General features: G+C 47.1%; 2 protein-coding genes across 4 annotated transcripts in view; both read left to right on the forward strand.

Moving 5' to 3' along the window:
* Positions 1-4,187, forward strand: part of ALDOA (aldolase, fructose-bisphosphate A) — a 29,782-nt gene extending 25,595 nt beyond the window's left edge. The window contains exons 8-10 of one of the 3 annotated variants that reach the window (XR_013180320.1): positions 335-534; positions 2,540-2,746; positions 2,792-4,187. Coding sequence is in view for 1 of the 3 variants with exons in the window: in XM_077172747.1 (XP_077028862.1) it covers positions 335-534; positions 2,540-2,635 (296 nt within the window). In the remaining 2 variants the exon portion in view is untranslated. The other 2 variants (XR_013180321.1, XM_077172747.1) reach the window with 2 other exon arrangements.
* A 2,949-nt stretch (positions 4,188-7,136) lies between these two features.
* Positions 7,137-15,267, forward strand: part of PPP4C (protein phosphatase 4 catalytic subunit) — a 37,940-nt gene continuing 29,809 nt past the window's right edge. Inside the window, exons 1-2 of the mRNA XM_077172776.1 lie at positions 7,137-7,185; positions 12,907-13,017. Coding sequence (XP_077028891.1) covers positions 12,920-13,017 — 98 coding nt within the window. The 5' untranslated portion in view covers positions 7,137-7,185; positions 12,907-12,919. The remainder of the gene's footprint in view (positions 7,186-12,906; positions 13,018-15,267) is intronic.

The raw sequence follows: 15,267 nt of genomic DNA on the forward strand, positions 1-15,267 counted from the left end.
TGAGCCATCCCTGCTCTATCCCAACGTTCCCACGGTGTCACCTCAATGTCCCCAATGTCCCCAATGTCCCCGAGCTGTCCCTGAGCCATTCCTGCTCTATCCCAACGTTCCCACGGTGTCACCTCAATGTCCCCAATGTCCCCAATATCCCCAATGTCCCCAGTGTCCCTGAGCCATTCCTGCTCTATCCCAGCGTCCCCACGGTGTCACCTCAATGTCCCCAATGTCCCCAATGTCCCCAATGTCCCCGAGCCGTGTCTGAACCATCCCTGCTCTCTCCCAACGTTCCCACGGTGTCACCTCAATGTCCCCAATGTCCCCAATGTCCCCTCAGGGATCACGTTCCTGTCGGGGGGTCAGAGCGAGGAGGAGGCCTCCATCAACCTCAACGCCATCAATCGCTGTCCCCTGCCCCGGCCCTGGGCCCTGACCTTCTCCTACGGCCGCGCCCTCCAGGCCTCGGCCCTCAAGGCCTGGGGCGGCAAGAAGGACAACACCAAGGCGGCCCAGGAGGAGTACGTGAAGAGAGCCCTGGTAGGTGGCACTTGGGGACACCTCGGGGACACCCTGGGGACACCTCAAGAACTTGGGGACACCATTGGGGTCTCGGGGATTTGGGGGCATTGGCTGGGTTGGGGTGGGTCAAGCATGGAGAGGTGGGAGCCACATCTGAGGTGGGTTCAGAGGGGTCAGGTGGGGACGTTTGGGGTCTTGAGGGTGTGGGGGACATCTTGGGGACACTCTGGGGACACCTTGGGGGATTTGGGGACGTCAGGCATTGGTTGAGTTGGGTCAACCATGGAATGGTGGGAGCCACATCTGAGGTGGGTTCAGAGGGTGAGGTGGGGACATGTTGGGGACATTTGGGGTCTTGAGGACATTGGGGACACCTTGGAGATAATGGGGACACCTTGGGGACACCTTGGGGACATTGAGGGGATTTGAGGATATTGAGGGGATTTGGGCTGGGTCAATCGTGGGGAGGTGGGAGCCACATCTGAGGTGGGTTCAGAGGGTGAGGTGGGGACACTTGGGGACGTTTGGGGTCTTGAGGACGTTGGGGACACCTTGGGGACACTCTGGGGACACCTTGGGGACACCTTGGGGACATTGGGGCTCAGGGGGGAATGGTGGGGGGGTGGGCAGGAGGACGTTTGGGGGTGACACCTCATGGGGACACAGGGACAGGGACAGGGACAGGGACAGGGACAGGGACAGGGACAGGGACAGGGTGGCCCAGGAGGTCACTGGGGACCTTGGGGACAGCAGCGCCCACAATGTCCCCAAATGTCCCCAACACCCTCAGTGTCCCCAATGTCCCCAACGTCCCCAACACCCCCTGATGTCCCCAGTGTCCCCTGATGTCCCCAATGTCCCCAACACCCCCTGATGTCCCCTGATGTCCCTGATGTCCCCAGTGTCCCCAACACCCCCTGATGTCCCCTGATGTCCCTGATGTCCCCAGTGTCCCCAACACCCCCTGATGTCCCCAGTGTCCCCAATGTCCCCAACGTCCGCAACACCCTCAGTGTCCCCAATGTCCCCAATGTCCCCAACGTCCCCAACACCCCCTGATGTCCCCAATGTCCCCAATGTCCCCGATGTCCCCAACGTCCCCAATGTCCCCAACACCCCTGTGATGTCCCCAACACTCTCAGTGTCCCCAATGTCCCCAACACCCCCTGATGTCCCCGATGTCCCCAATGTCCCCAGTGTCCCCAACACCCCCTGATGTCCCCAATGTCCTCAAATGTCCCCAACGTCCCCAACACCCCCTGATGTCCCCAATGTCCCCAATGTCCTGGGTGTCCCCAACACCCTCAGTATCCCCAAATGTCCTCAATGTCCCCAATGTCCCCAACACCCCCAATGTCCCCAATGTCCCCAACGTCCCCAACACCCCTGATGTCCCCGATGTCCCCAATGTCCCCAACACCCCCTGATGTCCCCAGTGTCCCCTGATGTCCCCAATGTCCCCAACACCCCCTGATGTCCCCTGATGTCCCCAATGTCCCCAATATCCCCAACGTCCACAACACCCTCAGTGTCCCCAATGTCCGCAACGCCCCTGATGTCCCCTGAGATGTCCCCGATGTCCCCAACGCCCCCTGATGTCCCCAGTGTCCCCAATGTCCCCAACGTCCGCAACACCCTCAGTGTCCCCAATGTCCCCAATGTCCCCTGATGTCCCCTGTGATGTCCCCTGTGATGTCCCCAACACCCCCTGATGTCCCCTGTGATGGCCCCTGAGATGTCCCCAATGTCCCCAACACCCCCTGATGTCCCCAATGTCCCCAATGTCCTGGGTGTCCCCAACAGCCTCAGTGTCCCCAATGTCCCCAATGTCCCCAACACCCCCTGATGTCCCCTGAGATGTCCCTGATGTCCCCTGTGGTGTCCCCTGTGATGTCCCTGATGTCCCCTGTGATGTCCCCTGTGATGTCCCTGATGTCCCTGATGTCCCCTGTGATGTCCCTGATGTCCCTGATGTCCCTGATGTCCCCTGTGGTGTCCCTGATGTCCCCTGTGGTGTCCCCAGGCCAACTCCCTGGCGTGCCAGGGTAAGTACACCCCCAGTGGCACCGCGGGGGCGGCGGCCAGCGAGTCCCTGTTCGTGTCCAACCACGCCTACTGAGGCCACGCCCCCGAGACCACGCCCCCGAGACCGCGCCCGCCGAAACCACGCCTGCCGGAACCGCGCCCATTGAAACCACGCCCACTGAAACCACGCCTACTGAAACCACGCCTACTGAAACCACACCCATTGAAACCACGCCCACTGAAACCACGCCTACTGATCACCCATGGACACCAATGGACACCACTGACCACCCAAGGACACCACTGACCACCCATGGACACCACTGACCATCCATGGACACCACTGACCATCACTGACCATCACTGACCATGCATGGACACCACTGACCATCACTGACCAGCCATGGACACCACTGACCAGCCATGGACACCATTGACCATGCATGGACACCACTGACCATGCATGGACACCACTGACCATCACTGACCATCCATGGACACCACTGACCATCACTGACCATCACTGACCATGCATGGACACCACTGACCATCACTGACCATCACTGACCATCCTTGGACACCACTGACCATCACTGACCAGCCATGGACACCAATGGACACCACTGACCATCACTGACCATCCATAGACACCACTGACCATCACTGACCATCACTGACCACCCATGGACACCACTGACCATCCATGGACACCACTGACCATCACTGACCATCACTGACCATGCATGGACACCATTGACCATCACTGACCATGCATGGACACCATTGAACATCACTGACCATCCATGGACATCACTGACCATCCATGGACACCAATGGACACCACTGACCATCACTGACCATCACTGACCATCACTGACCAGCCATGGACACCAATGGACACCACTGACCATCACTGACCATCACTGACCATCACTGACCAGCCATGGACACCACTGACCATGCATGGACACCACTGACCATCACTGACCATCACTGACCATGCATGGGCACCATTGACCATCACTGACCAGCCATGGACACCGATGGACACCACTGACCATCCATGGACACCACTGACCATCCATGGACACCACTGACCATCACTGACCATCCATGGACACCACTGACCATCCATGGACACCACTGACCATCACTGACCATCCATGGACACCGATGGACACCACTGACCATCCATGGACACCACTGACCATCCATGGACACCACTGACCATCACTGACCATCCATGGACACCAATGGACACCCATGGACACCACTGACCATCCATGGACACCACTGACCATCCATGGACACCGATGGACACCACTGACCATCCATGGACACCATTGACCATCCATGGACACCACTGACCATCACTGACCATCCATGGACACCACTGACCATCACTGACCATCCATGGACACCACTGACCATCACTGACCATCCATGGACACCACTGACCACCCAAGGACACCCATGGACACCAATGGACACTGATGGACACCAATGGACACTGATGGACATCACTGACCATCCATGGACATCAATGGACATCATTGACCACTGACCACCCTGTGATCATTCATTGGTCACTCACTGGTCACTCATTGGTCACTCATTGGTCACTCTGTGGTCACTCATTGGTCACTCAATGGCCACTCATTGGTCACTCTGTGGTCACTCAATGGCCACTCTATGGTCACTCGTGGTCACTCTGTGGTCACTCATTGGTCACTCTGTGGTCACTCATTGGTCACTCTGTGGTCACTCGTGGTCACTCTGTGGTCACTCATGGTCACTCTGTGGTCACTCATTGGTCACTCAATGGTCACTCTGTGGTCACTCATTGGTCACTCATTGGTCACTCATTGGTCACTCTGTGGTCACTCAGTGGTCACTCTGTGGTCACTCATTGGTCACTCTGTGGTCACTCTGTGGTCACTCTGTGTCCCCTCTGTCCCTGCCCACACCAATAAAGGTCTCGGATGAACCCAAAACGCTCCAGGAGTTTTTATTTCACCCCAGATTTGGGGATTTTGGGGCAATTTGGGCTGGTTTGGTCCCAAATTTGGGAATTTTTGGGTGGTTTGGTCCCAAATTTTGAATTTTGGGGTGGTTTGGTCCCAAATTTTGAATTTTGGGGTGGTTTGGTCCCAAATTTGGAATTTTGGGGTGGTTTGAGCCCAAATTTGGGGATTTTGGATTGGTTTGAACCAAATTTGGGAATTTTGGGGTGGTTTGATCCCAAATTTTGAATTTTGGGGTGGTTTGATCCCAAATTTTGAATTTTGGGGTGGTTTGGTCCCAAATTTGGGGTTTTGGGGTGGTTTGGTTCCAAATTTTGAATTTTGGGGTTGTTTGGTCCCAAATTTGAGATTTTGGGGTGGTTTGATCCCAAAATTTGGGGATTTTGGGGTGGTTTGGTCCCAAATTTGGGAGTTTTGGGGTGGTTTGGTTCCAAATTTGGGAGTTTTGGGGTGGTTTGACCCAAAATTTTGAATTTTGGGGTGGTTTGATCCCAAATTTTGAATTTTGGGGTGGTTTGGTCCCAAATTTGGGAGTTTTGGGGTGGTTTGGTCCCAAATTTGGGAATTTTGGGGTGGTTTGGTCCCAAATTTTGAATTTTGGGTTGGTTTGGTCCCAAATTTTGAATTTTGGGGTGGTTTGGTCCCAAATTTTGAATTTTGGGGTGGTTTGGCCCAAAATTGGGGATTTTGGGGTGGTTTGGTCCCAAATTTGGGAGTTTTGGGGTGGTTTGGCCCCAAATTTGGGAATTTTGGGGTGGTTTGGTCCCAAATTTTGAATTTTGGGGTGGTTTGGTCCCAAATTTGGGGATTTTGGGGTGGTTTGGTCCCAAATTTGGGGATTTTGGGATGGTTTGATCCCAAATTTGGGGATTTTGGGGCAATTTGGGGTGGTTTGGTCCCAAATTTTGAATTTTGGGGTGGTTTGGTCCCAAATTTGGGAGTTTTGGGGTGGTTTGGTCCCAAATTTGGGGGTTTTGGGGCAATTTGGGCAGGTTTGGTCCCAAATTTGGGAGTTTTGGGGTGGTTTGGTTCCAAATTTGGGAGTTTTGGGGTGGTTTGACCCAAATTTTGAATTTTGGGGTGGTTTGGTCCCAAATTTGGGAATTTTGGGGTGGTTTGGTCCCAAATTTTGAATTTTGGGGTGGTTTGGTCCCAAATTTGGGGCTCCCAGGAGGTTTTGGGGTCCCTTTTCCTCTCAAATTTTGGAATTTTTGGAGTGATTTTGGGTCCCTTTTCCCTCAGTTTTTGGGATTTCGGGTGATTTCGGGTCCCTTTTCCCCACAAATTTTGGGATTTTGGGGATTTTTGGGACCTTTTCCCCTCAAATTTTGGGATTTCGGGTGATTTTGGGTCCCTTTCCCCTCAGTTTTCGGGTGATTTTGGTTCCCTTTCCCCTCAAATTTTGGCATTTTGGGGATTTTTGGGCCCCTTTTCCCCTCGGATTTTGGGGATTTTTGGGTCCCTTTTCCCCTCAAATTTTGGGGATTTTTTGGACCTTTTCCCCATAAATTTTGGGATTTTGGGTCCCTTTTCCCCTCAAATTTCAGGATTTCGGGTTTATTTTCATCACAAATTTTTTTTGATTTTGGGTAATTTTGGGACCTTTCCCCCTCAAATTTTGGAATTTCTGGGAATTCTGGGCCCCTTTTCCCCTCAAATTTTGGGATTTTGGGGATTTTTGGGTCCCTTTCCCCCTCAAAATTTGGGATTTCAGGTGGTTCTGGCTCCTTTTTCCTCACAAATTTTGGAATGTCGTTCCTATTTCCCCCACAGATTTGGGGATTTTGGGGAATTTTGGCTCCCTTTCCCCACAAATTTCAGATTTCTGAGGATTTTGGGTCCCTTTTCCCTCAGAATTTGGGATTTTGGGGAATTTTCCCCACAAATTTCAGGATTTTGAGTCATTCCAGGTCCCTCTTCCCTCCAGTTTTGGAATTTGGGGGAATTTTGAGTCCCTTTTCCCTCCAATTTCAGCATTTTGAGGATTTTGTGCCCTTTTCCCCCCAAATTTTGGGATTTTTTGGTGCCTTTTCCCCACAAATTTGCAATTTCGGGTGGTATTGGCTCATTTTCCCCACAAATTTCGGGATTTTTGGGTCCGTTTTCCCCCCAAAATTTGGAATTTTGGGATTTTTTTTCCTTTTTCCCACAAAATTTGGAATTTTTGGCCCCTTTTCCCCACAAATTTCGGGATTTTTGGTCCCTTTTCTCCACAAATTTCGGGATTTTGGGTCCCTTTTCCCCACAAAATTTGGAATTTTGGGTGATTTTGGCCCCTTTTCCCCACAAAATTTGGAGTTTTTGGTGCCTTTTCCCCACAAATTTCGGGATTTGGGTCCCTTTTCCCCACAAAATTTGCAATTTCGGGTGGTATTGAATCGTTTTCCCCACAAATTTCGTGATTTTTGGTCCCTTTCCCCCACAAATTTTTGACATTTTGGGTTTTTTTCCGCCTTTCCCTTTAAATCCCGCGACTTTTTTCGCGCGTTTTTCGTCGCCGCCATTTTCGGGACATTTTTGGCGCCTCCCGGCCGCCATTTTAGCTCCTCCTTCCCCTTTCACTTCCGGCCCGGCACTTCCGGGGTGGGCGTGGCCGGAAGTGACGCAGGAGGCGGCGGCGGTGGGTCCGGGCCGGGATTTTTGGGGCAAATTTCGTCAATTTTGGGATTTTTGGGGACTTTTGGGGAAATTTTGGGGTTTTTTGGCGTTTCTCGAAGGTTCCGGGAGGGCTCTGGGGGGGTTTGGAGGATCCCGGGTGGTCCCGAGGGGGTTTAGGGGGTCCCGGGTGGGATTTTGGGGCCTTTTGGGGCCATTTGGGCAATTTTGGGGATTTTTGAGGAATTTGGGGGAATTTTTGGGAGATTTTGGGGCACTTTGGGCGGATTTGGGGCATTTTTGGGGCACTCTGGGGGGTTTGGGAGGATTTGGGGCATTTTGGGGCGATTTTGGGGCATTTTTGGAGGTTTTGGGGCCATTTTTAGAGGAATTTTGAGGGAATTTTGGGGCCATTTCTGGGTGGATTTTGGGCAAATTTTGGGGTGGATTTGGGGCAATTTTGGGGCCATTTTTGGGGGGATTTGGGGCAAATCTTGGGGCATTTGGGGGAGATTTCGGGGCAAGTTTTGGGCAATTTTGGGGCCATTTTAGAGATTTTTGGGCAGATTTTGGGGTGAATTTGGGGGAATTTGGGGCCATTTTAGGGCAATTTTTGGGGCCATTTTTGGAGGTTTTGGGGCCATTTTTGGAGGTTTTGGGGTAAATTTTGGGCCCAATTTTGGGGGGATTTGGGGCCATTTTTAGAGGAATTTTGGGGCCATTTTGGGCAATTTTTGGGGCCATATTGGGATAATTTTGGAAATTTGGGGGAATTTTTTGGGCATTTTGGGACCATTTTAGGGGAATTTTTGGGCAATTTTGGGGGAATTTTTGGGCCATTTTGGGGCCATTTTGGGGGAATTTTTGGGGCATTTTGGGTCCATATTTAGAAGAATTTTGAGCGAATTTTGGGGCCATTTAGGGCCATTTTTGGGCCATTTTTGGGAAATTTTGGGAGAATTTGGGGCCATTTTTGGGTGGATTTTGGGGCCACTTCTGGGTGGATTTGGGGCAAATTTTGGAGCCATTTTTGGGAGAATTTCAGGGACTTTTGGGGCCATTTTTGGGATTTTTGGGGCCATTTTTGGTGGCATTTTTGGAGGAATTTTGAGGCCATTTTGGTTGAATTTTGGGGTCACTTTTGGGGAATTTTTGGGGCATTCTGTGGCCACTTTTGGGTGGATTTGGGGCCATTTTGAGGCAATTTTTGGGGGAATTTTGAGGGAATTTTGGAGCCATTTGGGGCCATTTTTGGGGCCATTTTGGGTCCAATTTTGGGGCCATTTTGGGTCCATTTTTTGGGCCATTTTGGGTCCATTTTTGGGGCCATTTTTGGGTGGATTTGGGGCCATTTTTGGGACCATTTTTAGAGGAATTTTGGAGAATTTTGGGGCCATTTTTGGGTGAATTTGGGGCCATTTTTGGGGCCATTTTGGAGCCAATTTTGGGGCAATTTTGGGGCCATTTTTGGGGCCATTTTTGGGCCATTTTAGGGCGGATTTGGGGCCATTTTAGAGGAATTTGGGGCAAATTTTGGGGCATTTTTGGGTGGATTTGGGGCCATTGCTGGGGAATTTTTGGGGCCATTTTTGGGTGGATTTGGGGCCATTTTGGAGCAAATTTTGTGGCCATTTTGGGGCCATTTTTGGTCCATTTTGGGTCCAATTCTGGGTCCATTTTTGGGCCATTTTGGGTCCATTTTTGGGTGGATTTGGGGCCATTTTGGGTCCATTTTGGGTCCAATTTTGGGGCCATTTTGGGTCAATTTTTGGTCCATTTTGGTCCATTTTGGGTCAATTTTTGGGCCATTTTTGGTCCATTTTGGGTCCAATTTTGGGTGGATTTGGGGCCATTTTGGGTCCAATTTTGGGTCCAATTTTGGGTCCATTTTGGGTCCAATTTTGGGTCCATTTTTGGGCCATTTTGGGTCCAATTTTGGGACCATTTTTGGTCCATTTTGGGCCATTTTTGGTCCATTTTGGGGCCATTTTTGGTCCATTTTGGGTCAATTTTTGGTCCATTTTGGGTCCAATTTTGGGTCCATTTTTGGTCCATTTTGGGTCCAATTTTGGGTCCATTTTGGGTCCAATTTTGGGGCCGTTTTTGGGGCCATTTTTGGGCGGATTTGGGGCCATTTTTGGGCCATTTAGGGGCCATTTTTGGGTGGATTTGGGGCCAATTTGGGTCCATTTTGGGGCCATTTTTCTGCCATTTTTGGGGCCATTTTGGGGCCATTTTTGGGTGGATTTGGGGTGAATGTTGGGGCCATTTTTAGAGGAATTTTGAGGGAATTTTGGGGCCATTTTGGGGGGAATTTGGGGCAAATTTTGGGGCATTTTGGGGCCATTTTTGGGTGGATTTGGGGCCATTTTGGGGCTATTTCTGGATATTTTTGGGGCATTTTGGGACCATTTTTGGGGAGATTTTGGGGCTACTTGGGGGAATTTCTGGGTATTTTTGGAGGAATTTTGGGGCCATTTCCAGGGAAATTTTGGGGCATTTTTGGGGCCATTTTTGGGTGGATTTGGGGCAATTTTGGGACCATTTTCGGGCCATTTTCGGGGAAATTTGGGGCAAATTTTGGGTCAATTTCTGGGAATTTTTGGGGCATTTTGGGGCCATTTTTGGGTGGATTTGGGGCATTTTTGGGGCCATTTTTGGGAGAATTTCAGGGACTTTTGGGGCCATTTTTGGAGGAATTTGGGGCAAATTTTGGGGCCATTTTGGGGTCATTTTTGGGCGGATTTGGGGTGAATTTGGGGCTGTTTTTGAGGCCATTTTTGGGGCCAATTTTGGGTGGATTTGGGGCCATTTTTAGAGGAATTTTTGGGTCCATTTTTGGGGCCATTTTTGGGCCATTTTAGGGCGGATTTGGGGCCATTTTAGAGGAATTTGGGGCAAATTTTGGGGCCATTTTGGGTGGATTTGGGTCCAATTTTGGGCCATTTTGGGGCCATTTTGGGGCCATTTTTGGGTGGATTTGGGGCCATTTTTGAAGGAATTTTGGGCCATTTGGGGCCATTTTTGGGGCCATTTTTGGGCCATTTTAGGGCGGATTTGGGGCCATTTTAGAGGAATTTGGGGCAAATTTTGGGGCATTTTTGGGTGGATTTGGGTCCAATTTTGGGTCCATTTTTGGGTGAATTTGGGGCCATTTTGGGGCCATTTTTAGGTGGATTTGGGGCCATTTCTGGGGAATTTTTGGGGCCATTTTTGGGCCATTTTTGGGTGGATTTGGGTCCATTTTTGGGCCATTTTGGGTCCAATTTTGTGTCCAATTTTGGGGCCATTTTTGGGTGGATTTGGGGCCATTTTAGGGGAATTTTTGGGGTCATTTTGGGTCAAATTTTGGGTCCATTTTTTGGTGGATTTGGGGCCATTTTTAGAGGAATTTTGCGGGAATTTTGGGGCCTTTTTTGGGTGGATTTGCGGCAATTTTGGGGCCATTTCTGGGGAATTTTTGGGGCAAATTTTTGGGCAGATTTGGGTCCATTTTGGGGCCATTTTTGGGGCCATTTTTGGGCCATTTTGGGGCCATTTTTGGGTGGATTTGGGGTGAATTTTGGGGCCATTTTTAGAGGAATTTTGAGGGAATTTTGGGGCCTTTTTTGGGTGGATTTGCGGCAATTTTGGGGCCATTTCTGGGGAATTTTTGGGGCAAATTTTTGGGCAGATTTGGGTCCATTTTGGGGCCATTTTTGGGGCCATTTTTGGGCCATTTTGGGGCCATTTTTGGGTGGATTTGGGGTGAATTTTGGGGCCATTTTTAGAGGAATTTTGAGGGAATTTTGGGGCCATTTTGGGGGGAATTTGGGGCAAATTTTGGGGCCATTTTGGGGCCATTTTTGGGTGGATTTGCCGCAATTTTGGGGCCATTTATGGGGAATTTTTGGGGCCATTTTGGGGCCACTTTTGGGCAGATTTGGGCCATTTTGGGGCTATTTTTGGGTCCATTTTTGGTCCATTTTTGGGCCATTTTTGGGCCATTTTGGGGCCAATTTGGGTCCATTTTTGGGTGGATTTGGGTCCAATTTTGGATCCATTTTGGGGCCATTTTGGTCCATTTTGGGTCCAATTTTGGGTCCATTTTTGGTCCATTTTGGGCCATTTTTGGTCCATTTTGGGGCCATTTTTGGTCCATTTTGGGTCAATTTTTGGTCCATTTTGGGTCCAATTTTGGGTCCATTTTTGGGCCATTTTGGGTCCATTTTTGGGCCATTTTGGGTCCATTTTGGGTCCAATTTTGGGTCCATTTTTGGTCCATTTTGGGTCCATTTTTGGGTCCATTTTTGGTCCATTTTTGGTCCATTTTGGGTCCATTTTTGGGCCATTTTGGTCCATTTTGGGTCCATTTTTGGGTCCATTTTGGGTCCATTTTTGGGCCATTTTGGGTCCATTTTTGGGCCATTTTGGGCCATTTTGGGTCCATTTTTGGTCCATTTTGGTCCATTTTGGGGCCATTTTTGGGTCCATTTTGGGTCCATTTTTGGGCCATTTTGTGCCATTTTTGGGCTCTTTTGGGTCCATTTTGGGTCCATTTTGGGTCCATTTTGGGGCCATTTTGGGTCAATTTTTGGGCCATTTTGGGTCCAATTTTGGGGCCATTTTGGGTCAATTTTTGGGTCCATTTTGGGCCATTTTGGGCCCATTTTTGGTCCATTTTTGGTCCATTTTGGGCCATTTTTGGTCCATTTTGAGGCCATTTTGGGTCCATTTTTGGGCCATTTTTGGGTCCATTTTTGGTCCATTTTGGGTCCATTTTTGGGTCAATTTTTGGTCCATTTTGGGCCATTTTGGGTCCATTTTTGGGCCATTTTGGGCCATTTTTGGGTGGATTTGGGGCCATTTTGGGTCCATTTTTGGGTCCAATTTTGGGTCCATTTTTGGGCCATTTTGGGTCCATTTTGGGCCATTTTTGGTCCATTTTGGGGCCATTTTGGGTCCATTTTTGGGCCATTTTTGGGTCCATTTTTGGTCCATTTTGGGTCCAATTTTGGGTCAATTTTTGGTCCATTTTGGGCCATTTTGGGTCCATTTTTGGGCCATTTTGGGCCATTTTTGGGTGGATTTGGGGCCATTTTGGGTCCATTTTTGGGTCCAATTTTGGGTCCATTTTTGGGCCATTTAGGGTCCATTTTTGGGCCATTTTGGGTTCATTTTGGGCCCATTTTGGGTCCATTTTTGGGCCATTTTGGGTCAATTTTTGGGCCATTTTGGGGCCATTTTTGGTCCATTTTTGGGGCCATTTTGGGTCCATTTTGGTCCATTTTGGGTCCAATTTTGGGTCCATTTTTGGTCCATTTTTGGTCCATTTTGGGTCCATTTTGGGTCCATTTTTGGGTGGATTTGGGTCCAATTTTGGGTCCATTTTGGGGCCATTTTTGGGTGGATTTGGGTCCATTTTGGGTCCATTTTTGGGTCCATTTTGGGTCCATTTTGGGTCCAATTTTGGGGCCATTTTGGGTCAATTTGGGCCATTTTTGGTCCATTTTGGGTCCATTTTGTGCCCATTTTGCTGCCAGCAGTGGCCGCATTCATCACCGCTGCCATTCATTCATTAATTAACCCAGGCTTTAATTAATTAATTAATTAATTACCCCCAAATCCCCCCTTTCAACCCTTTCCAACCCCCTTTCCCCTTTATTAATGAACGATTTTAATCAATTTTTTTAATTAATTCCCCCTCCAACCCCTCCAAAAGTCCAATCAGGAGTTAATTAACGATGTTAATTAATTAATTAAGCAGGTGTTAATTGGCCATGGGGGAGCTGAGCGACCTGGACCGGCAAATTGAGCAACTGAGGCGCTGCGAGCTCATTAAGGAGAGCGAGGTCAAGGCCCTGTGCGCCAAAGCCCGGTAATTAACGCTAATTAACGCTAATTAATATGCATGAATATTCATCTATTGGTTATTGGCGGGTATTGAGGGGTTTTAACCCTAATTAATGGTAATTAATGGTCATTAATGGTTATTAGAGGTCATTAAAGTGGAATATCTGTGTTCCAAAGGCTGGTAATTAATGCTAATTAACGCTAATTAATATTCATGAATATTCATCTATTGGTTATTGGTGGTTATTGAGGGGTTTTAACCCTAATTAATGGTAATTAATGCTCATTAATGTTTATTAGAGGTCATTACAGTGAAATATCTGTGTTCCAAAGGCTGGTAATTAACGCTAATTAACGCTAATTAATATTCATGAATATTCAGTGAATATTCATGTATTGGTTATTGGTGGGAATTGAGGGGTTTTAAGCTTAATTAATGGTAATTAATGCTCATTAATGGTTATTAGAGGTCATTAAAGTGAAATATCTGTGGTCCAAAGTGCGGTAATTAACGCTAATTAACGCTAATTAATATTCATGAATATTCACGTATTGGTTATTGGCGGGAATTGAGGGGTTTTAACCGTAATTAATGGTAATTAATGGTCATTAATGGTTATTAGAGGTCATTAAAGTGAAATATCTGCGTTCCAAAGGCTGGTAATTAACGCTAATTAACGCTAATTAATATGCATGAATATTCATCTATTGGTTATTGGCGGGTATTGATGGATTTTAACCCTAATTAATGGTAATTAATGGTCATTAATGGTTATTAGAGCTCATTAAAGTGGAATATCTGCGTTCCAAAGGCTGGTAATTAATTCTAATTAACGCTAATTAATATTCATTGCTGCTAATTAGGCCTCCTTTGGTGGCTATGGAGGCATTTCAAGCTTAATTAATGGTAATTAATGGGCATTAATGGGCATCAGAGTGAAATATCTGGGTGTCAAATTAACGCTAATTAACGCTAATTAATATTCATGAATATTCATGTATTGGTTGTTGGTGGTTATGGAGGAGTGTTAAGCTTAATTAATGGTAATTAGCGCTAATTAATGGTCCTTAATGGTAATTAGTGCTCATTAAGGTCAAAGGGCTGTGCTCCAAAGGCTGGTAATTAACGCTAATTAACGCTAATTAATATTCATGAATATTCATGTATTGGTTATTGATGGATTTAAACCGTAATTACTGGGAATTAAGGGTTATTAATGGTAATTAATTAATGGTCATTAATGGCAATTAAGGAGAGCCAGGTCAAAGCTCCGTGTGCAAACCTGGTAATTAATGCTAATTAACGCTAATTAATATTCATGAATTTTCATGTATTGGTTATTGGTGGTTATTGATGGATTTTAACCTTAATTAATGGTAATTAACGGTCATTAATGAGAGCCAAGTTGAAACTCTGTGTGCAAACCTGGTAATTAATGCTAATTAATGCTAATTAATATTCATTCATATTCATTCAATGGATATTGAGGCATTTCAACGTTAATTAAGGGTAATTAATGGTCATTAATGATCATTTACACTCATTAAGGAGAGCCAGGGCAAAGCTCTGTGCGCCAGACTCAGTAATTAACACTAATTAACGCTAATTAATATTCATTCCTATTCATTTAGAGGTCATTAATTGCTGTTAATTCTGGTTCATCATGGTTAATTAATTATGGTCAATTAAGTGCTGCTAATTGCACTTCATTAATAGCCATTAATTGGGGTTAATTGAGGCTCATTAAATGCCATTAATTGCCGTTAATTGGCGTTAATTGCCATTAATTGCAGTTAATGAGCATCAGGTGTGGTTAATGAGCGTTAATTGTGGTTAATGAGGGTTGATTGCTGTTAATTGCTGTTAATGAGGGTTAATTGCCATTAATGAGGGTTAATTGCCCTTAATTGGGGTTCAGGTGGGGGTTCCTTGCTGTAAATTAAGATTCATTAGGGTTAATTAAGGGTAATTGGCATTTAATTGCTGTGAATTTGGGTATTAATTGCTGCTAATTGCCATTAATTGGCATTAATTAAAGCTAATTAATTGCTATTCATTTCTGTTAATTGCTGATAATTGGAATTCATTGAGGCTGATTAATTGCTGTTAATTGAGATGAATTAATTGTCATAATTGCCATTAATTGCTGTTAATTGGGGCTCATTAATTGCCATTAATTTAATTAATAATCCTTAATTAGTCCATAGTTGCCGTTAATTAATTAATTAAGAGTCGGTGTTAATTGCAGCTCATTCCCTGCCATTAATTGCTGTT

The sequence above is a fragment of the Agelaius phoeniceus genome (assembly GCF_051311805.1).
Source record: "Agelaius phoeniceus isolate bAgePho1 chromosome W unlocalized genomic scaffold, bAgePho1.hap1 SUPER_W_unloc_1, whole genome shotgun sequence".
NCBI classification, from domain to species: Eukaryota; Metazoa; Chordata; class Aves; order Passeriformes; family Icteridae; genus Agelaius; species Agelaius phoeniceus.